The sequence below is a fragment of the Anser brachyrhynchus genome, assembly GCF_964034855.1.
Source record: "Anser brachyrhynchus genome assembly, chromosome: 5".
NCBI classification, from domain to species: domain Eukaryota; kingdom Metazoa; phylum Chordata; class Aves; order Anseriformes; family Anatidae; genus Anser; species Anser brachyrhynchus.
In genome coordinates this window covers 21,359,289-21,382,343 of record NC_137699.1, presented here as the reverse complement: position 1 = coordinate 21,382,343, position 23,055 = coordinate 21,359,289, and the positions used below count along the sequence as shown (strand labels likewise).

General features: G+C 36.0%; 1 protein-coding gene across 12 annotated transcripts in view; it reads left to right on the top strand.

Moving 5' to 3' along the window:
• AKAP6 (A-kinase anchoring protein 6) overlaps positions 1-23,055 on the top strand; it is a 294,771-nt gene that overhangs the window by 222,801 nt on the left and 48,915 nt on the right. For all 12 annotated transcript variants that reach the window (XM_080592636.1, XM_080592641.1, XM_080592637.1 and 9 more), the window contains one exon: positions 20,104-20,250. In XM_080592636.1, the coding sequence (XP_080448762.1) occupies positions 20,104-20,250 (147 nt within the window). The remainder of the gene's footprint in view (positions 1-20,103; positions 20,251-23,055) is intronic.

Genomic DNA, 23,055 nt, shown 5'->3' with positions numbered 1-23,055 from the left:
TGTAGTATTTTGTTTTGATTTTTCAGTAAGCGTATCTAATTTAAACTTGGGTTTTGTTTTTCACCAGCAAGTCAATAATCAAACGCCTCATAGTGTGAGTATGGAAGACTTTCGCCTTTCTTTTCCCAGGTCTCAGGAAAAAAAAGGCAAAAAAAAAAAAACACAGAAAAACCAAACCACAAACAGAAAAGCTTTCTTTCTGAAAATATGCAGTTTCCTTATTGCTTCAGCTTAGGTCAAATAGAATATGTAGAATATGTAGAGTATGTAGAATATGTAAGGTGTTAATTCCAGAATGCCAGAGGCTGAAATGTGTAATAGTTAAAATAAACAAAAGGGATGGGGATGTGGAGGGGGAAGAGAGAGAGGAAGAGGACAAAATAGGTGAAGAAAATCACCCCTCTTGTACCTTTGCCTCTGTGTGCTGAGCTAGGGACCTTTCTGTCCATTCCTCCTTCATCTAATATTAATGGCTAAATAGTCTCTGTGTTGTTAGTTTCCTGGCTATTAGAGAGTAAAATTCATAAGATACCTACTGAAATTAGAGGCCATACAGCAGTTCCTCATCAACCCATGTATTCACACTGCAGATAGATAACTAACTTACTGTGATCAGAGAATTAGACAAAAGGGAGCAGGTTTCATTGCTGATGAAAACTACTGGCCTGGCCTCTCTGGGCCCACCAAATTTCAAGAGTCAATGAAGGTACTAAACAAAGAACCAGTTTAAGACTAGAAATGTTAAGTAGTTTCCTCATATTTCCCCAAAAGTAGCACATGAGATCTGGGACAACAGTCACATTAGACAGGAAGGTAGTATCTGTGAATACCCAGATAAAATACACCTAAAAGTCATCTAATATAGCTTGCATGATTCTGAGCACCAGAAAAACTGGAACTCCAGATAAAAAGTGCTTTGCTTTGAGGCAATGGCAACAACGTCTAAGTCTCTAAAAAGAATTGATCAGAATGACAAATATAATTCAAAGTAAATACGAAGCTATAAAAAGGTTTACTTAACCAGTGCCAGAAACATAAAAGGGGATATGGTATGGCGCCAAGAACTGGAGTGCCCATGTGTAACTGAAGACATAAAACATTTCGTAATTATATCTCTTCCCTGGGATCACTTGTGAAACACACAATTCTCATTCACAGGGAAGATTTCAGAGGAAAGCGAGTTGAATGTATACTTCCAAATAGTGGCCAAACTATCCAGAGAAGTGCCAAAAGACAAACAGCAGAACACACGCATGGATATAAGTCAAAAGAACACGTGAAGCAGGGCAGATTCAGATCAGCTGAAAATGCAGGCGTTTTAGTGCAACATACGTAGTTGAACAGGCATTGTGAAAAGTAGAAAGGAAAATGTTTTTGTAAAAAAAAAAAAGCCCCATGCAGGCAGATTGAATATTGCAGTTACCTTTGAAATTAAAATACAGTGTCTGAAACCACTGAGAATTTAAGGTTTTAATGAAGGAGATATCTGTAATGTGACTTAAGCAGATCTAAAGATTCTCAGTGTTCTGGCAATGCATAAGGCTGCCAGGCATTCAATTGCTATATTTGCAACTATGCTATTAGATCAATGACTAATTTGATACCAGCTGGCTTGTGGAGCCAGCTGCAGTGCAACACTGATAAGGAGCAAAATTAGACTGGAGAGATGCAACCAAGCACTGCAGATGTGCAATGAAATCATGATGAGGCCAGTGGATTAAATGTAGTCAGTCAATAAGGAACCCCTGAAATAAGAGATATAATCACTTAAAGTTTACAATGGTTGTTTTACAGGAATTCTGTACGCTGGTGGCCATACATCTGTACAAGCTCTGGTTTCAGTTGCAAAGCAGTATTCAAAGCAGTATCTGAAAGAAACAGGACAGTTGCTGTTTCCTCTTTAGCATTCTAGGTGAACATAATACTTTTGAAGATGACCACTTGATGTTAAGTTGAAGTTAGCACAAAACCCCACAAATCACCCTAGAGTTCCCCAAGACAGAATTCTGCGAGTCTGCTGAAACTGCTGAAAAAGGAAATGTGGCAAAGTAGAGATTGTGAAGCCACAGAAACTAAGGCAGACTGGATCTGCCTTAGCGGCAGACCTGCTAGTGATCTGCTAGTGGTCAGAAACCATTAAACTGACCTCCAAATCATTGAACTGAAAGCCTGGGACATTTTTTTTTTTTCTTCACAGTGAAAACGTTCACTGTGATGTCAAATACAAAATTGGCATATTGAGATACCAGTCCTTTAATAGTACAACTATTTCAAGGGAGTGAGCTATGGTCTCCTTCTTTAGAGAAGTGAATCCCTTTGCAGAACTGTGGAGCTTTACAGAAATCTCCTAGTGATACAGAGCTCCTGTTAGCTCCTCTGTTGTTGTTCCCCACACCACAGTAGAAATAGCGAATGCACATAGGGGTAAGTAAAAATGAAAATAGCATTCCTTCTGACACAGATCACCAAGTGTGGAAAAGGCCCCAGTGATAACTAGCAGCTGGAATATGAGAATGAAGGCTGATTTATATGACCCAATTGCCATTTTATTGTTGGCTTAATCCAAGGGTGAGAGAAGCACTATAGATAGTAAAAATTTCTTTCTTTCACTTTTCTTTAGATCTTAAAATCATAGGTTCAGGGAGTACCACACTGGACTTTCTACACTAGAGCCTCACTTAACATACACAGATTGTCTCTGAGAGGAGTAGGGGCTCTTGGATCCCAGCAGGAGATGGGAATTAGAGGCAAAATACTGTGCATCAGCTGATCATTGCAAAGAAGTGGCTTCTAGCCCTGGTTTCTGAAATCAGTGAAACAATGAATTTCTGTCTTGCCCAGAAGCAACAGCACAGCTTTCTCCCTTCACATGCACAGTGCACTATTCTTCCAGAAGAGACAATGTACCATGCGTTATCTGATGGGCAGTGTCTCACCTCTGAGACACAACCTGCTGCCTCTGGCTACTGATGGACCCACACCCACAACTATTATTTTTTTTGGTCTCAATTCAATGCTGGTTGTATTTCTACTGATTAATGAACAGTACTGACTCTTCTCTAAAAATTGATGAACAAAGTAGAGTACTTGGTATAGGTGCAAAGTAAAGAGGATGCAGTTTGTTTAAAGATAAATATATGCATTTACTTCAGTTGTCTGTAAGATACATATCTGTATACATGTATTTTGTCTAACAGCACAAATACAAAATAAGTGAGCTTAGCTATTCCTGGCACATTTCAAAGTTACAGTATTAAAATGTTAAGCAATAAAAATGTGTATTTCATGGAAAATGTTTATGTCTGGCTCACATTAATTAAAATTCTACTCGTCCTGTTAGAAGCAAGTTTAAAAGGGAGGTAGAACATTGCTGGCCAATAGCATTGGGCAATAACAAGCAGAACTAATTATTGGTGGGGTAGGTGACATACGTGTGAAGAGTTTTCTGCATCTCTTTTAAAAGCAGTGTGTCTCACAAGGTATTTCTTGGCTGAACTGCAGGGTATTCTCTCTCTGTAGACTGACCATTTCCACAGACAATGATCTTCATGGCCATAGTAAACCAGCAGGTAGGAAATCCTCACCTTGGTGCTGAGGCACGCTCAGATGACAGCTAAAATGTTCTGCTTTGTCCCTGCACGTTTAAATAGCAAAGAAGTATATTTTCCACACTTTACCCAGGTGAATTCTTGCCAGAAAATGAATCTTGTATGTGCCTCCTTCCCTTCAAACCAGTCACTATTATAATAACTTGCATATCATTTAAAGCTGTTGTGCTCATGGTGGCTGTATGTTCTGAATATTTCCTCCGTATTTGGATAACCTCACAATATGGTGAACTAGAGTGATGGCAGACCTTCTGATGGTTTAGGCATTTGGTTTGATTAAAATCAGCATAGACCATTTGGATCATGCATGTGATTTGTTTGTAAATTTGATGTAGAGGTCTTATGAGAAAAGATTTTTATATTGATATTATGGTTTTATAAGGCTAAAAATTGCCTCAAACACACAACATTTCCAGTCACATGCACACTGCTTTGCTCTCTGGTGCTTTCTAATTTATTCACTCCTGAAGAATATGCTTCCTCCTCAGATTCTTCAGCAATTGTTGCATCTTTCATTTTAGTTCTTTTTGTACATGTCTTATAGCTTGGTGACTTAATCTGCCAGGGCTAGAATTTGCTATCCTAGTGCTATAGATGTTAATACCAGCAGATTCTGATCAAACCCGACAGATCATGTTCTGACTCTTAGTTGTCAGGTCATTCAACAATTGAGGATCTTTCCAAAGTTTTTACCCTAAACTCATCTATTCAGACATCTCAGCTACTTGTCACTAGACAGCAGTTGCCTTACATTTCATATCAACTTCTTTGGTAAGTCTGAATCTACAGCATGGACAGTAACTTGCACTGGTGCCTGTTGACATTGGTTTGTATGGCTGTAAGATATTTTGACCCCGATCTGTGGGCATTGTAATCTCAGTTCCTGCGTCCTTCAAAGTAGTGGGCTGGCCAACGTGTTTTTATGTACCCTGTGTTCAAGCTTCCCAGGGAAGCTCCTACAAGACAGTTATGAGTCTTATCAAGGGAACGGAGAAGCACAGTGTGATAGGCTGAGCTGTGGGGGAACCTCATTTTCTAAAGTGTCATGGGAAAAGACTGGGAACTTAACTTATGAGCACCTTCAGTGCAAGAAAACGTTGCTCAACCAACCTGAGTATCTTGCCTCAAGCAGTGACCACTCCCTGAAAACCTAAGATAAGGTAAAGAAAAACTCTTTTATATATTCCTACGTTAGTTCTAATAGGCTTTAATTGATGGAGTTTATGCGTTTATTTCATGTTCTTACGTTCTTCGTATGGTCCTCTAATTTTTAGTTTAAAGTGGATAATTAGCTTATTTGACCACCAGGTGGCCTGCTACACTGTGTTGTTCGGTGTATGTCCGGACTCGTGTCTTGGGAAGGGTGTACAATAATATTTATTGAAATTTCTATTATTAGAGGGCATTATTCTGTAACTGCAAGCATGGCATTTGTAATCTTACTTTGGTCTTTTTTGTTGTACCAGTCAAATGTAAATGTTTTCATACCAGTGAGAATTTTTGAGGGCTAACTGAAAAGGTTGCAAAATTAACAAACATGTAGAATATCCGTAAAGATTTTTATACGGTTTAAATGTCCAACCCTTTTTCTTAAGTGCTTAATGGCTTTACCAAAGGACAGTTAACTTCTTCCTCTGCCATTTCTTCCACACTTTATTAAGGAAGCAAAGAATAAAATCAATGCAATGGCAATTCTTCAAACATCAATACCAAATGCCAATCACCAATGAGCTGGAAAAATTACCCTTAATAGGGTTAATGTAGTGCTAGTGTAGCTTCTTAATGTACAAAAGCTCTATAGCCTGTTCTGAAATATGTATTCATTACTTTAATTTCTTTAAATTTCAGTTCTATAGTAACATATTATATCTCCAGCATAATAGCTAAGAAAATGACCTAACATAGTTGATTCAGATGCAGATTTGAAAAAAAAAAAAAACACAAACACATAACCTAGTACTATTAGGAACATGGAGTATTCAACAAGGTAGACTTTTTATTATTATTTTTAGAATTGTCACTAATTATAAAATGATTTTTTTACACTAAGAAGCACAAGTTTGGGTAAAACTATTTATTTTATTAAAATGAAGGTACCATTCATGACAGTTATGTCACCATAAAAATCAGTCACTTACTTTTCCTGATATTCTCAACAGAATATCTTCCTTAAAAAAAATCGGAATATTGCAGCATAGGTGATGGGATCTTGTTCTCTTCCCCTCAGCCTTTTCTCATTCTTTTTCCTTCAATTCACTATCTTCATTTGGAATTACTAAATTCCCTACATATGCAGCATAGTACAGCAAATGTTTATTCACTAGGCAGAGAATGGTTAAATTTGAAGGCATTGATACACATTATTTTAAGTATATAGCTTGTCTTAATGGGCACAGACCTTTCTAATTTGTATTTGTATTTGAACTGCCACACAGCTATCATGGCATGCATGGTTACCAGGATAAGTTGACCACAAAAGCAGGACCAGAATGTCTTGAGAGAATGCCAGAAAAGGAAAAGTTTGTAAGGCTACCCTAGTGTTCTCTACAGCTGAAGTAGATTCAAAATATCCTGAATTTGCTTCATATTATTTCAGGACTGGTTTTGTGTCCTGATATTTCCTGTTGCTGCGGTCCTTTGAAAAATTCCTTCTCAGATATATGCATATATTTTCAAGACATGTCTTTTTCATCTTTTTTTTTTTTTAACATAGAATTCAGACATTAGTGTAGGAATAATTTGCCAATATCTAAACCAATATCTAAATCAATGCATTGAAAGCATTATATGTGTTTGAATATCGATAACCACCAGTTTATCAGACTGCTTAGGGCATGAAGATTAGCATTTAATTGAAGCAGCATAAGTCAACAGGAGGGTGTTTTTTGTTGTTGTTTTTTCTTAAATTCACTTCTACAGTTTCATTGCAGTATTTTTTTAGAACTATGTTTATTTTATTTTATTTATTTGTTTATTTATTTGTTTAATTGCTGAAAGGTTCTATTAATATACAGGCCTTTAACTGTATGCTCGTTTCAGAGAAGCTTATTGCACAATGCTAAACAGAATGCTAAGCAGATTCCCTAGTCTGTCAAGATGATTTCGCATTCAACTTTAAAATTTCCAGTGTGAATCTAGTGCAGGTATGTACTAGAAAATACTCTTCTTGTGGATGCAAAACTTATTGATATCGTCCAAGTCACTTGCTTATTTGCTACTATGGTTATTTTCTCCTACTCTCCATACTTCTTTCCAGCATGAAAAGAAGCAGAAAAAAATCTTAAGCTGAACCAGGAGAGCCTAACAAGTAAAAGCCAAAATGTGACTACAGGCAATATTGTCCGTAAGCACAAGTTAAATCCAGACCCATTGTTTTTCATTTATATTAGGGTCAAGTTATGGAAAATGGGCTTTCTGACAGTACTAGGAAGAATCAAGCCTTCAGATTGTCCAAAGTATGTATATTTGTCTTCACCAGCCTCTGTAAAAATTGTTCTGCTTCTCTATATTTTGGTTCTGTATGTAGTAATCCCAGAAACATGAAATCCAAGATCAGTGCAAGTCATCTGTTTTCATATTTGATTCTTATACTAACGTCATGCTTTCACAGGCATTCAAACTATTGGCAAAGGTATAAGAAGATAAAACAGCAGGAAGTTAAACTTAAACAAATTCAAACTAGAAACAAGCCACACAGCTTTTAGCAGCTAAAGAAGCCAATGATTCTTCATTTTATCAAGCAATGCTATGAATTTTCCATCATTTGCGACTTTAAATCAGGGTTGGATGCAATACTAAAAGATTTGCTTAAACCCAGAACATTGAAAGTTTAATATAAGGAAGGGAAGGGAAGAGTATGGCACATTTTATACAAGTGGTGAGGTTAGATTATGACAATTTCTTGAACTTTAGATCTGTGAATCAGCCCAAGTTTTTTTCAGAGAATATTTTGGCAGAATGCCATTAGAAATGAGAAGAAGCTTTCAGCTTTCATCATGCCAGCAAATAACAGAGTTCACATTTAGCAGCAGCATAAAGCCTTGAAAACAGACACCTGAAATCAGGGAAATAGAAGCAGAGGAAAAGCTTCTTTTGTTTCTGTCTCACTAGTTGTGCAGTAGACAAAATGAGTTCAGTGTCACTATGCTTATGTATTTTTTTAAAGGTAGCTATTAGTTCGTAAATGTCTTACAGAAATAAAGATTTACCGAGTTTAGATCTGAGGTATTTTCTACAGTGACTAAAATGTACCATAAGTAGTATAATACTTTTTTTTTTTCAGTGTAGTATGAAACAAACAATGTTAAGTAGTTTTGAGCTTGGCTACGCTAGACAAGGTGTTCTGTAGGAGAGAATGCCAGTGCAGATCTCGAAAGACTTGTGCTCCCACATGAGTGATCTCCAACACTGGACTCGTCATCCATCTGTGCCTCAATTTCTCATTTGAAATTGAGGATTATATTTCTCCACAGGACTGTTGTGAGTCCCCAACTAATTGGAGCACAGGAGTGGCAAGCTTGATTGTGCCTGTAAAATGCTGCATTAGCCATAGCCTTGCTGATGGCTGTTCTGAAAGAGGCCAAGCATCTCTCCTAGGCACAGCAGCTGTTTGAGATACAGAGAGACTGGCTTTTAGCATGTCCCAGATTGTTTAGTTTCCAACATTTCTGGACAGAACTGCTGTTCATAGTAACGGTCAAAAGCATCTCACTCCATCCCATCACAGAGTAACAGAGTGCATGCTTCTGTTCCTGGTGGTTCACGATCACATTTCACAGACCCCTCGGGTGGTGAGGCTTTTAAAGAGCAAGCCCAATGCCACGGGCAGGTGGAAAGAGGCAACACTTCTTTTTTATTTTCCCTTTTCTTTTCCCATTATATGTGTGATAGCTTCTCCCAATTTTATTGTTTTGGTTTTGTCTGTCTTAAATTATTTAAAATATTAAAATATTGTTACATTCTCAAAGTCTGTTCTTAGAAATGGATTCAGAGCCTAATTGACTAAGTTTCTGGAGGTTAAAAAAATCATAATTTGTCATGTTTGTTAGTTTTTAGAAACAATGGTCACACCAGGATAGTCCCTTAAATATTATGCAGCAAAGATAGTGGTGTGGGAAAGTGTTCTAAAATTGAATTACATCTTGGAAGAAGTTTCTCCACATTCAAGGTACTCTGGCTCTTACTGAGAAAGCTGCTTGGGCATAGCATTAGGCTGTGTTGATCACGAGTGAGGAAGAGAGAAAGCATCTGTGTTAAACACTTATAGGTCCATCAGGGTATTATCAGATATTCTGAAGAATGCTAGTTGTTAGTTCTCATCATTCAGCCATCTTTATATGCTTAGTTTGTTTCAGGGACTTACTACTAACAAGGGAAAAAAATGGTCGCTGCTGTAACGTTTACTATCAAAGCTGTTAATACTGTAAAAAATGAAATATTTTCTTCCATGTTAAAATAATTCAATGACATTTGTGAGGTGTACAACTTCTTGCCAACTCTTCTAATTTAAAACATTATCTGTTTGAGGAAAACATATGTTAGAAATTTTTAATTCAGTGATAGGAAAGGCACTAATGAAATATGCATGTATGAATTTTGTATCGCATAAGTTTCCTCTTTCTTGAAATGTGATTAAAAGCCAAACATCTGGATTATGTTTAAAAAGCTTGAATTTCCAGTTTTCAGAGAGATTCAATCTATTTTGACACTGTACACTTAGCCTTAACATTTTCAGCATGCTGTTAACATTACTTGCTATTGTAAAAAATAAGTTCAGGTTTAAACAAAGTTGGTCTTCTTCTAATGCTAAAAATGTTTTCTGAAATAGCTGTTTCTGCAGCATTCACACAGCCATGGTTTAGGCTGTGTCAGCATTTCCATTATAAATTTGCTCTTGAAAGCAGTTTGTAGTTGATCTTAAAAATAACTTTTCAACTTGAGAGTATTTTTTCCTTTACTTTAAAAGTACTATGTTTTTCCCAGAATAGTGTTAAAAAGGAAAGATTGACTTCTTAACAATTTTTTAAATTCACTATGAAATGAGATTTGTCCACTCTTAATACAGGTAATGGAATTGGGATGCTTACTTTCTGCTTTTGTTTTAATAACATTTATTTGTATTTATGAAAGCGAACAGATTTTAGCTGCTATGTCACTTGAAGAGTTTGGTATAGGTCTGTCTGGAGATGATAAAACACGGCTAACCATATAACTTTCTTTTTAACATGTTTTAACAATAGTTTCGATGTAGTACATTGTAATGGCATTACTATAAAAGAAATTACAATGATTGCCAGTGTTTTAGGTAGTCCGTGGAGATGTCTCAGCACTCCTAGTGGACCCGCTCAGTGTGCCAACTTTGACATAACTCAAGGGAAATTATAAGGAATGAATCAAATAGCAAATTACAAAAACTATTAGCTTTCACTTTACGTAATACAGTACAGGATATGTGTTTAAAATAAGAATGACATTCTTTCATTGTAACTTTGGGGCAAATTGAGAAATCTGCTGTCAGCACCAGATTGCACCTTTCTGGTCAGAGGCTTACTTGGGCCCTCAAAGAGGTGTAAGTTCTGTTGTGTAGAAAAAAGTTCGAGTACTGTAAAGATCGTGTTGTTATACTAGACTCTACAGGTGATGAGTACTCAGGCCACTTATTCTGAGGTTAGAGACTGAGCCAGCTAGACACTGACACAAGTTTATTCACCAGCCTGCAGAGATTGCAGGGCTATCATCACCACAGGCAAGGGATGATTTTCTTTTCTCGCAGTTAACAAGGTCTAGAACCATGGGTTACTACAGCCAGTGTGCCCTAAATGGTGGGATACTGGAGCCATCCAGACCTCAGAGCTCCTTTGTGGATTCTCCTGCCCTTTGGTAGAGACTTTGAGTTCTGTCTGTTGTCAGTTTAGATTTTGATTTGGTTCTTTTTGCAGTTGACAATTTCTTCTCCCGTGAAACAGTATAGAAAGTAGGTAAGAGGAAGGATCCAGAGATATTCTAGCCTCAAACATATCCCAGTAGGTACTGCTAGAAGAGAGGATAATTTATTTGTCGATTTTCAGTCAGGCTTCACTCACGGGAGGCTATTACTGACCACCATTAGCATTCTGGCTGAGTAACAATGGAGTAAGGACTTCAGAAGAGCCAGACTGTGAAAGATAAATGCACAGGAACATTCATTTCAAAATAAAGCGATGCCTGTAACACACAGCCTGACAATAGTAGGTGCATTTGGAATTAAATCTTTGTGTAGATGGGTTCCAACTCTGTGTTTCATGCATATCGAAGAAGTAGGCACAGCTTAGCAGAAGGGAGGAAAAGATGAGAACTTCAGGCTATAAATTAGTTTCTTTGATTATCTTCTTCAAAAAATCTCCATAAACTTATATTGTTGTATTTTACTTTGTAAAAATGTAAATGTAAAAAAGTAGCTGTATTAGATGTGGTACACGCAGGATCAGCATTTCAGAATTTCCAGCCAGGGAGAGTTGTATCTCCACCTTTTTGTTCCAGGTCATGCAGTTTCCTTACCATCAAATGCCTTTTCTGGCCAGTAACTGGCTAATTACTGCCTACACCAGGATTTTGGAATCCCTTTTACTCTGTGCTTTTCTGTCATTGATTACATGTGTGCAGTAATTGAAAGATACAGTAGTTAATAATTCCCAAAGATCACTATTTTTTGTTTATTTTACATCAGTTATTCTTCAGGCAACTAAATAAATGTAAATTAAGCTAAATCCAAATTTGATATTTAAAGCATCTCCATAGATTGCATCTGCATTAGTCTGTGCCAAAAGTCACACCTCTGGTGCAAGGTGTGAAATAAACCTCATATTAGTAAAAGCTCTAACACCATTCTTGCAAGCAACACAGGATGAATCTCAGAAATTCCTTAGTATATCAGCCAAAGATCCCAGTAAAATAATAGTTAACAGGATCAGTAGGTTGTTATGACGTGAAATACACAGTCTGTGGCCTTACACGAACTGTACTGCAACCTCTGTTGTGGCACCATGTTCTATCATCATCTGCCAGGGTTTTTCTTGCTTTGTAGATGGGCCACAGTTTATAGATCTAGTGGGATCTCATGCACCTGATATTTGATTATCCTTGCTATACAAATGCAAACTGCTGTATTTTGGCTATATGTTTTTAGCAATTTAATTATATTTAAAAACTGGTTAATAGTGTTGTAAATAACTGGTATTGCTACAAAATTGCATTCTGAAGGTAATGGGATTGAATTTCAACACAAGTTGACACTCAATTAAAATTTCCATATATCTAGTGAATTAGCCAGTTCTTGGCTGCTGTATTAGGGTGGATGTCTTCCTGCTTAACTGAGCACTAAGCAAGACAGGCAAAATGCATAATAAAGCCAAATCAAGACTTAATATCCCCACTCAATTTTTTATTGTTGGTATCAAGTAGAAAGCTTGCAGAACAAACTCAAGGATGTGGATTAAAATAAATAAATAAATAATAAGCATTTAAACAAAATTTCCCTATATTTAGAGTAACAAAGCTGAAAGAAAAAAAAAAAAAAAGAGAAGCCCTTAAAACTTCTTACTGAATTACTGCCATTAGCCAGTAGATCCATGGGGCTTGTTCGGCTAAAAGCCACAACAGACTTTGTAATGCAATGATGTAATCTTGGCTTTGTGTCATTTATATTCAACCTAAAAAAACAATTTTCCTGAATAGACAGGCTGACAACAATATTGTTCAGTGTTGGTTTTTATTTGGATTGTTTCCAAATGGTTCATATGCCTCCACAGTAACACCATACCAGCTCAAGTTTTTACTCTGAATTCCGAAGTTTCCCCTTTTTCTTGTATTTTATTTTGCTTTTAAAGCCCCAGTTCTGTTTGCGAAACTAACCAGCTTGGCCACGAAATTAGGATGTATCTTGCAGAGTGCATTCATTTTACTTTTTGCATATTTTTCCTGAGGTCATGTCAAGGTTAGTTTGAATTCCATCCTACATTAAGACTTCTTTCACAGCTATTTAGCTCTGCAGCCTACTCCCCGCTGGGGTCTGCCCCTTGGGCACGTCAAAGCTTCAGACCTGACAAATCACACACAGATGAAGCTGTACAGTTTTTTAAACAGTTTCATCAGTAACGTGCTTTTTTTTTTCTTTACACTATACTTTTTTTTTTTTTTTCCACTGGAGTTTATTCTCTGAATTGCAATATCCCGAAGACTGATTTCCGTATGGAAAATTCCCTTGCGCAGCCGAGCTGTAACATGGAAATGGCGTTGTGCGCTACGTGCCACTCACAGCCCTCCACAAACTGAAAGTACTGCAGCTCCTCTTAATTAGCAACAAGCTATAGCTCCTTGTCTAATAACTGTAATCGTATTGTTAGCATCAATTTGAACAGAAGAGCCTAAAACTATAAAGGCTGATAAATATTCAAAATTTATCATCCATATTGTGCACCCGATAGTGGTTCAGGGGAGCTGCTAGCTGTTCACAGGAATAAACTTCTGTCATCCCAGGGATTACTCGGAGGAGTAAATGTTCATCAGTGTCAAGAAATGACTCTGCTTTAACAGCAATCCTTATGGGACCTGGGAAATTTGAAGTGGGTGTATGTGTGTATATATATAATTAGCTTCACAACTAGATGCAGGGTTTTCACCACCTACATTCATGCACAGACACCCCCTACCCCTGACCCCCCCCATGTATGTGTCAGCGCACAAGAACCAGTTCAAAGTGTCTAATGCAGCTTGCAGGTGAAAAAGAAAATTTCTAAAATTCTTAGCTGCAAATTGCTATCTATATTTTAGCGTTTTGTGAAACTAATGGTGCAACACCATTTCCCGTTTAATTGATGAAGTTAAAATGCTTGGCTGCTAATGAGTGTATTAGCAAACAATATACCCTTAACAAGCTTAAGCAGCTCAGGATTTTAAAAAGCAGCTTACTGTCCTCCTCATTTTTATAAGACAAAATGTACTGCCTTCTACAAATTGCTTGATCGACTGATGAAGTACTATAATTATAGTTGTATTGCAGTTTTGACAAAGCCACAATAACAGATTGTAGTTTAGTCCCCACTCCAGGCACACAACTCTTTGCATTACAAAACCCAGTTTTACTGGTCTAATTCTTACTGAGAACAAAAGGCACCTGGAGATGTTAACTATATACTAAAAGAAAACTTGGAATCTAGGAAATAATAATATTGAAGCATGACTTTTCTTCTCGCAGCTAGTTCATTGGGAATGGTATCTAATGAAGAGTTGTCTAAAGGGTTGCTTGTTTGGAACTAATTAAAGACAGATATCCTAAATAGAAAAAGGATCATGGGAATTACATTAGGTGTCTGGAGACTTGTTATTCTTTGGTACTCTGAGTAGATTGTGGAAGTTGTTAGGGATTCAAGAAATAAGGCAAGCTAATAAAAAGTTCTATTTTTCTGGTTATTGGCCAACTATTGTATTTTTGTTTGCAATAAGATTTGAGCCAACAGGCTAGAGGCTTGAATAAAACATTTAAACATTTGTGCATTAACACATTATGGTGAAAAGAGAGTCTTGTGCTTTCACTCAGTGCATTTCAGCCTTCAATTAATGTGAAAGCACTACAATGCCTATGCAACTTCTCTTGCCTAGTGGTGCACCATTTATCATTGCAGTTTTACATTGACCTTGACACCCACTTCATTAGAATAAAGATTGTCTACCATTTAGGTTACATTGTTCCTCTGCACAGAGACCCCATGCAAATTTCTGTTCAGATAGAAGAGCTGTGAGCCTGTCAGAGGTCATCTGCATTAAATGATTGCAGCTATTTTCCAACTGCTTCTTTTCATTCTACTCAATTCAGGCTAGGAGGATCAATCAAGCCCTCTGCCTGAAACAGTGGGACTGCTGGGAATATAACTGTTTTTGGTAGTAGTGGATATGCCCTAAACAGTATTAAATATTTAATATAAATTCATTAAAGGGCATACAAAGTCTTCAAAAAGATATTACATTTATAGTAAAATTTAAAGGGTTGGGATCACCTTCCTTAAGAAAAATACAGAACAATGGGTATTGACTGCATAATTTTTTAATGTAGGCAAAATTTAGTTCATGAAGTTACTTAATATTTCTTTCAGTGTGTTTATTTCTCCAGCTGCCAGGGAAAGGAATGTGCAGCAGAAGTGTAATCCTCATTTGTTACTTTCTGAAACAAAAAAGCAAGGTGTCTGTTGGAGTTTAAGACAAAAGTGCTGAGATTTGTTTTGTTTTACAGGCGTGCACACATACGCACATGCTCGCTCACACAAATACATATTTTACTACTGTGCATATTTGTAGGGGGGAAGCAAATGGAAATAAGTTAGCACTCTCCTTCTTGAGTTTTCTGAGTGATATAATTGGAATTAAATTATTAATGGGAGATACTTAAAAAAGATTGTTTTATGATCTTCTATTAGAGAATTTGCAATTCATTTTAATATTTGTAGTTTGATTTATATTAAAGATAATGCAATCTATGTCCAATTAACAATACATAGCCAATGTAATATGATTTCCAGATCATGCAAATGGAATAAACTAGAAGAGGAAAAACTGATTCTTAACCTCAGATGTAATTTGCTGTGTGAGTTCTGGCAATTTTAAATGACATTGCACTTTTTAATTTTTCCAAAGGCTCAGCAGCAAATTTATCCCAATCAAGAAAGCCTATTATTAATTTACAAGGACAATTGTAGGAGTCTTTATAATTTCCCTGTGCAATTATTTGCCCTAAATTGCTAATAGTGAAATACATGAAGTTTGCAAGAAACAGCGACTGCTATTTATCTAGACAGATCACTCAGCCAAGATCCTGAATGTTGTCCAGAGGTTCTAGTACTATTGACAGCATAAGAAATATAACCAAGCTTCTGGACGGTTTCTAAAATGTTTCACACTGATAGTACCAAAAAGGTAGAAGCATTAAGAGCTATTGTGAAGGGGAAGCTGGCCTCTAGCAGATTCCTTCACTTTGCTTGTATACAGCTGAGCTTTGGACCCTGGACTTGGGAATAAAAAGACTCTTTGTTCATCACTGAATGGCATTAGGCATGGGCTTCCTAAGGGGCCACCATGAAGCCTAGCATGAAGAGTGCAAACATTATCCAGAAAGCAAAGTGAGAATGTGTGAAGAGATGATGGACAAATATTGCTATATGTGTGTTGCTATATGTTTATATATATTTTGTTACGTATCTGGTGAATTTGCTTGCAAAGGATTCAGTACTCAAATTTATGCATGTAGTATATATTGAGAATGAGTGCCACCACTGAGTATGTGTGGCATATAAAACGTGAACATGCGTGTGTATGTATTTGTGTGTGCAGCAGCTGAATCATTGCAAATGGCAAGTTTTTAAAATTTAAAGATATAATCTCAGTAAAATAAAATGGCAAGTCACTCCGTCCTGATCTCAGTTGCCTATCATACGGTGCCATTTGACTGAAGACATTATTTTAGTATGTGAATGATGGGACACAGAACATCTACAAATAGCACACCCTTATTCCAATAATGGAGAAAGTTCACTGGCTTAATTCTTCTGTACTTCGTAGCCATAGCTCCACTGTGTGTTCAGTATGTCTGGTCTCTTTTCACTATAACCAACAGAAGCACCATACAAAAGTCTTACAATGGATGTCTTAATCTCTCTGTGTGCTTTTAGAGCATTATTTTGAATTCCATCATGCAGGCTTTTTTTTTTTTTTTTCCTTTCCTCTTCTGAAGTTTTATTACAACAACAGAATTCCCAGGGAGCTTTAGGGGCAAGGTTCACATAATATTGCCCTAAAGTTTTGCTCGAGGGGTGGAATCTGCACCCTAGTCCTGATCATCTTTTTGTGGTGTTTCTCTTTCTGAAAGATGCAGTGCGTAGTCTTACAGAGTTGTTAACTGTGTACAGATTTTTTTATTGTTTACCAGACAGTGCACATCTACGAACCTTTCATGATGATTTCTTTCTCTGACCTCTCAGTGACTAGGCATCTTGTTCCTTAACACTGAGGGAGGCTGAAAAATGCTTGAGTTGCTCAATGTGTGCCTTCTATACCAGTTTCAAAATGGCTTATTCTTCTGGTTTCCATGGTGACAATTAACACTGTTACAAGGCATTGTTCCAGTCTCCATTTGGGCAGAATTTTCGGGTGTGATTTTTCACACAAAAAATGTTTTCTATATATATTTTTTTTAAAAAAAAGAAAAGGCATAGTTTAGTTAAAGTGTCAAAAAATGTGTCTCAATCAAGCCTGCCTAGGTTTCTCAGAATATTTTTATCAGGGGAAATAGGGTTTTAACTTGCTTTGTTTTGGAATTTAACTTCTTGTGGTTTAAATATTTTTGCCAAACTTATTCATGGATAAATGTTACAGCTTTTTGCTAAAGTTTACTATTTTTCTTTTGAGAACTATTGATCATATTGAGTCAGAGGGAATAAAAAGCCCAAATTCTTTAACTTACATAACAATGTTTTGAATTTCTTTTGAGGGGTTTCAGGAACACAAAGGCAGCCATGCATGCACACAGCTAATCATGCTGTAAATATTTTGCACTTTTTCCATTATGTTTTTTTTTCCCCAGTTTTTGTGATATGACAGGTGTTGTGGGAAATTAAATATTACTCATTTAGTGACTATTGTGGTTGTTGCAAAAAAAAAAAAAAAGGTACTTTAACTTTCTTAATCTCATTTTTGCCTATTAAATGGTAATCTATATCATAGCATCCACAGACTGTCACAATGGAGCTGCCTTTGCTCACTTAAAGCTGAGGAAAGAATGAATCTGAAGATTAAATTATCTTCTCACCGCAGGATTAAGTAGTCCTACCAGACTAGGGTTGTGCAGCGCTGATAGAGCTGGTAGCTAATTTTTCCATGCAACTGCTTAGAGTGTAGGTGTTTAATGGATTAAAAAATAGCATTAGCAATAGCATCTAGTGCTATCAGTTCTTAAACTGCACCTTCTGTACATTAAGCCCTTCCCTTAACTTAAAATACACACTGCATATTAAATATCCAGAAATGAAACAATACAGACTCTCAGTCACATACCGATACATCTAATAATGAACTGAATACTTTCATCTTTTACAGTTACAGTATAATGCATTTTCTATCAATCAGCACTTTCATCATGCTTGTTTATACAGTAGGTTACATGATGACAAAGACAGAGAGTATACATAAAGTCTAGCTTATTTATTTTTTAATGTAATAACATTTTATAACATCTGTCACACTATTTGGATTATGCTGCATTGCATTATTTTATCTAGTCCAAAATTAGATGAAACATCTTATGTTTCTGTGTTAACAAGAACATTGTAGTCATGAAACATGCACCGTATTTTATTTCTTCGTTGGTCATACACTGCCCAGGAACTTAACCAACCTCAGTCCACCCTGCAGCAGCCCCTAACAGGTGCTATATAACAGCCATTAACCAGCTACGCCTGCACCAGTGTCACACAGCTAGAGGACTCTCTCACTCTATTAATTCACTTGACAAAAGAAAGGGAGTAGCATGAACTGGATTTCAGTGCCTAGCAAATTGGACTCTGGATTCCCCTTGATATTACATGTACTTATGGAAATAATTATGCAAATCCTTTTCAGCTATATCATCTTTAAATAGAAATCAGATTACATAAAGGAGATTGTAATCACCTCCAGTAACCATTCTAGTTGAAAAGGCAAAAATATGGACCGAGAAGTGTACTTGTTGAACATTTCAGTCCAATAAAATGTTGTTACCTCTTGGAGAATTCAGTTCCCCAGTGCCAAATCTGGTTGATATCTGGTATCGTATGTTTCTGAACCCTTAGGCATAATACTCCCTGTATTAAAAGGCAAGTTCTTTATAAACAATTCCTTGTTTTTTACTATGCATATTCATGTAATTTTGGATATGCAGACACCTGATCAGTGTTCATTAATAATGAGAAATGGTTTAAATCACCTCATTTAAAACATTTGCTCTATGATCCACAAATGACTAATATTTGCTGAAGTTTACATAATACAAATGATGTGCATGTGTTGTGTAAATGAAAGATTAAAATATGAAACTAACAATATGCAAACATATGCATGGAAATGCTGAGGACCTGTTAGCTGAAACAGTGATTTCACACCTTTATTATTTTCTTTAAGCTGTCTCCAATTGTATTTTTGCTTTGTTTTCCTACAGAGCATGTTCTTGGATCTGGCAAAGGCACCCATGTTTTAAACATTCCTTATTCAAGTTTAATTTTTTGTACTTAGCCCAGTTACTAGCATTTGCAGTATGAGCTGCTGTAGCAGCTTTCTTGGCTGAACATAAAGCAAATAAAGCTTTGTGTTTAGGATGCAATTTGCTAATAGCTCTGCATAATTTACGTATGTCTCGTAAACGCCTTTGTAAGAATGTATGCTGAACTCTACTTTCAGTAAAAGGTATATTTTTGACTGTATCAGAAGTCCTGTTTCTGTGAGGGGTTTACACATAATGGAGAGAGCTTGACTATAAGTACTGCGTGTATAGAAGTGTATGCCTGTGTTTAAGTTTTATTTTTTGAGGTACCATGCCAGCTACTACAACATGATTAATCACTGTAGTAACTATCAGATTTAATACTTAATTCAGGTTTTCAGAGAATAAAGGTTTTAAAGAGATTTTTTTTTTTTGCAAGTGTGTCTCTACATTAGAATACGTCTTTATAGAATATATATGTACAGCTAAAATACTGAGAAAGTCATATTAAAGTAATTTAAAAAGAAGTTTCAGGTTTTAGTCCTGTTTTCTTCATTCTTTTTCATTTTTTAAATAATAAATACCAGTGCAGGAAATAAAGGGTAGTCACAGGTTGAAGAGAGTACTGGACTGTGTGAGCGTTGCAGTTGTTGTTCGTGTGCCATTTCACTCTTGGTTGATGCATTACAAATCAAGTTACTGCTATTCTGTTGCAAGGAAGTTATATCTAATTGTTTTTCTAAGGTGAACCTCTCACGTTTGCCTGTGCTGCAATGCTTAGGGCCCGTATGTGAGACAAAATCCTGAATGAGAGGGAGAAGAAATAAACTTTACAGGAAGCCTAATTCTGAAATTAATTCCTTGGGCTTTTTCCAGTGGAGAGCCTCAGTGCTACTTGCTTTCTTATTTGAAAAATAAGATACCAGCTGACCTGAATGATACAGAGGCAGAGCAAGGTTCAGACCAGTGAGTGTTAGTGAATGCACAAGTGAATATAATGAGTGAATATCACCAAATGTAATCAATTTCTAACTGCCTGCATTTATACGTCACCCAGAAGACAACGTGGTTGATACCTAAGTCTCTTCAGATATGTAATGAGAAGGTTGTGTGCTTAAATAATAAATAAAGGAATGGCATAGTGAGTGTGATTATAACTGGGCACATAGAATTAAATTTTAATTTTTAGAGAGAAGACTCTTCACAGTAGCTAATATTATCTATTTCTTTTCATTTTAGAGATACAATGTAGAAATGTCAATCAGGCACCCGAAAAAGATGGAACTGCTCAGTAAGGTTGAAGCTCTGAAGAAAAGTGGTGTTTTACTACCAAATGATCTCCTTGAAAAAGTGGATTCAATTAATGAAAAATGGGAACTGCTCGGGGTATTTGCATTTTTATTACTGTTTGTGGGTTATGTGTACATTTTTGTGTGTTGAAGTACGCTGTCTGTCTGATTTCTAATTTGAGGCACAAATATCTCTCTCTTTCAATTCACCACGTACATTTCAAACAAGCTACTCATGCTATTATAAAAACTCCATAGTATTTTCCTCTTCTGTTGATTTTTTTTTTTTTTATTCCATGCTTGTCTCCTGTCTGACTTTAATAATTTTAGTTCTTTAATACATAAAAAATGTAAGTAAAATATGCCATGTATTACGGGTATGCACCAAGTCAACTATAATGCAGTATATCTGATATACACTGACTGTCATGCTTGAGTGAATGTTAATAGAATTTATTCTGAAGGTACATGGTAGAGACATCTACTGTTTAACTATTTACTATACCCTTAAGATGAAAAGTGGGGTTGTCACTGCATATTTCAGGTCACACTGATGGCTCAAAAAACAAATATGCAGATTCTGTACAAATCTGAATACCTGAAGCTAAAAATACAGCCAGGATATGTTTCATGCTGCTGTATTCAGCTCACTTTTGACAAAAGCCAAAAAAGTTTCATGTAATTCATTTCACGCTATGATGGGCTGGGTCTCAGCCAAAGAGTGAGATACAAGAATCTGGCAAAAAAAGCAATATAGAGATTCTGTTACCCAGAGACCAGTGATGGCACCGTGCAGGAGACACTATTGTCCTATTGTTGTAAAACAGCTGAGAGAGAGAGAGGTCAAACTATATATATTTCCATCTACTTCTCTCCTTAATTGCCTTCACTTCAAATCAAGGGTAAGATAAATTTATAAATTACTTTAAATGATTAATTATAGATGCGTGATATGAGCAATACAGTTACATTGCATAATTTTGCATGCTATTATCTTAGTTTAAAAACATTTCTACTATATTACGAATAAGCTATATATGCAACCTGCCAGCATCTTTTTAAATACTGACTTGTGTCACTTCAGCTTATTTGGTAATGCAATAGCCATTTTACAGAGGGTGGGGCTTTTTTAGTTCAGCACAGTTGTTTCTAACCACTCGATTCTCTAAATGTGCAAATTGTCAGAAAACATTAAAAGTTGTCTTCTAACTAGTGAGCTTATTACTTTCTAAATTTAATACGTAGCATTAACAAATGCATTTTCAAAGTATTTGAGCATGAATAAATTTACTAATAAAAATAGGACTTACTAACCTATTATTTTACATCTAATTATGACAAATTGTGTTTTAAAAATAATTTTAGTTGTAGTCCTTACATTTATGACTTTCAGTGTATTTAATCAGATTAATTCGGTGGTACTGATTACAGCTGGTAGTATATAAAATATGAGATAAGTAACTGACATAATTCTAAAAATCTAGAAAAACTCTTTCTTAAGAAAAAATTGAAGCCCTCCACTTCTCTGTATGTTAAAATCAAAATATACCTCTCGATTAAGTTTTTCCATTAATTTCAGCATTTACAGAAAAATGAAAAATAAAGTATTACTGTTTTCCTGCTAAATGTAACTTCATGAATAATAAGCAGAGTTTGATAGAGTTTTGTTTAATTTAATAAAAATCTTTGCAGAAACTAACGGCAGTAGGCATACTGTTTTAATTGGCATGATTACGTTTTAATTGGCATGAAAAAAAATTAAAGACAAGGATTTTAACTTCTAACAATGGTAAAATAGAGGGATATGGTTTTTAATATTACTTTCATCTAAGGTGAACAGTGTGGAATGGAAATACATTAGAATGAAATGTCAGTGGTGCGTACAGTTTAATCTGTGAAATTTTGTCCCCTGTGCTGAATATTACTCTGTCTCAATTGCATATTAAACAACCCTATCAAGGCAGGCATTGGCATCTGCTGTGCTGACACAAATTGTGAATTAAATGAAATTGATGTCCTCTGTCGTATATTTATGAAGACGGACCATTCTCTGAAGTATTCTGTTTATGAAGAATTTATGATTGCAAACTGTTCCAGAACAAAAAAGTGGCAATAAATTCTTTTTTGTGACCCTACCCTCCAAGGGCATTGATTTCACCTCCTGCTGCTACTTTTGTTACAGCATAAAAACAATAGCTAGCGCTGGATTCCACCGAGGATCTTCAAATTATCAATATTTGCACCATGAAAATAGAAGGGTGTTGCCAGGAAAGCATGTTTTTCAGTTATGATCTCCTAAAGATGTTATTTACAGAATGCCACATAGTAGATTAATGTCTGTTGATCTAATTTTATTTGCTTTTAAAGCTTATTTTTGGAAGCTAACTGCAGTATTATAAATTATATTCTAGTAACTTTCTAAAGCATTTATTTTCAGCTGACTGGGTCACCTAAAACTGTGTCTTCATGTTACAACAATTAACCACCACTAATTATCAGTTTAAAAGGTTATTGGATGTGATTGTCAGTGTATATTCAATATTCTACAATCAGTAACACAGATCTAGTGCTTATTATAAGTGTCAGACTGTCAGCCTCTTATAGGTCAGATAAAATACTGCTTGGCATAGAAGAAGCAGGCAACAGCATATCTCCCTTGTGATGTTAAAGGATTGCCTTTCAAAATACTGAAAAGGAAGGTAACTTTCTATCTCCGGCCTCTTCAGAATATTCATTACCATCACAGCATTCACTATCAAAATGTTATTCAGTGGTTCTTTTATTAGAACTACTACTTTGAAAAGCTGTAGTAAATTAGTTTCATTAGTGATCAGAGGTGAATGTTTATTCTGGTGCATTATTTTTAAAGTGGATGCTTAACATGAAGAACTTAAATCCAAAT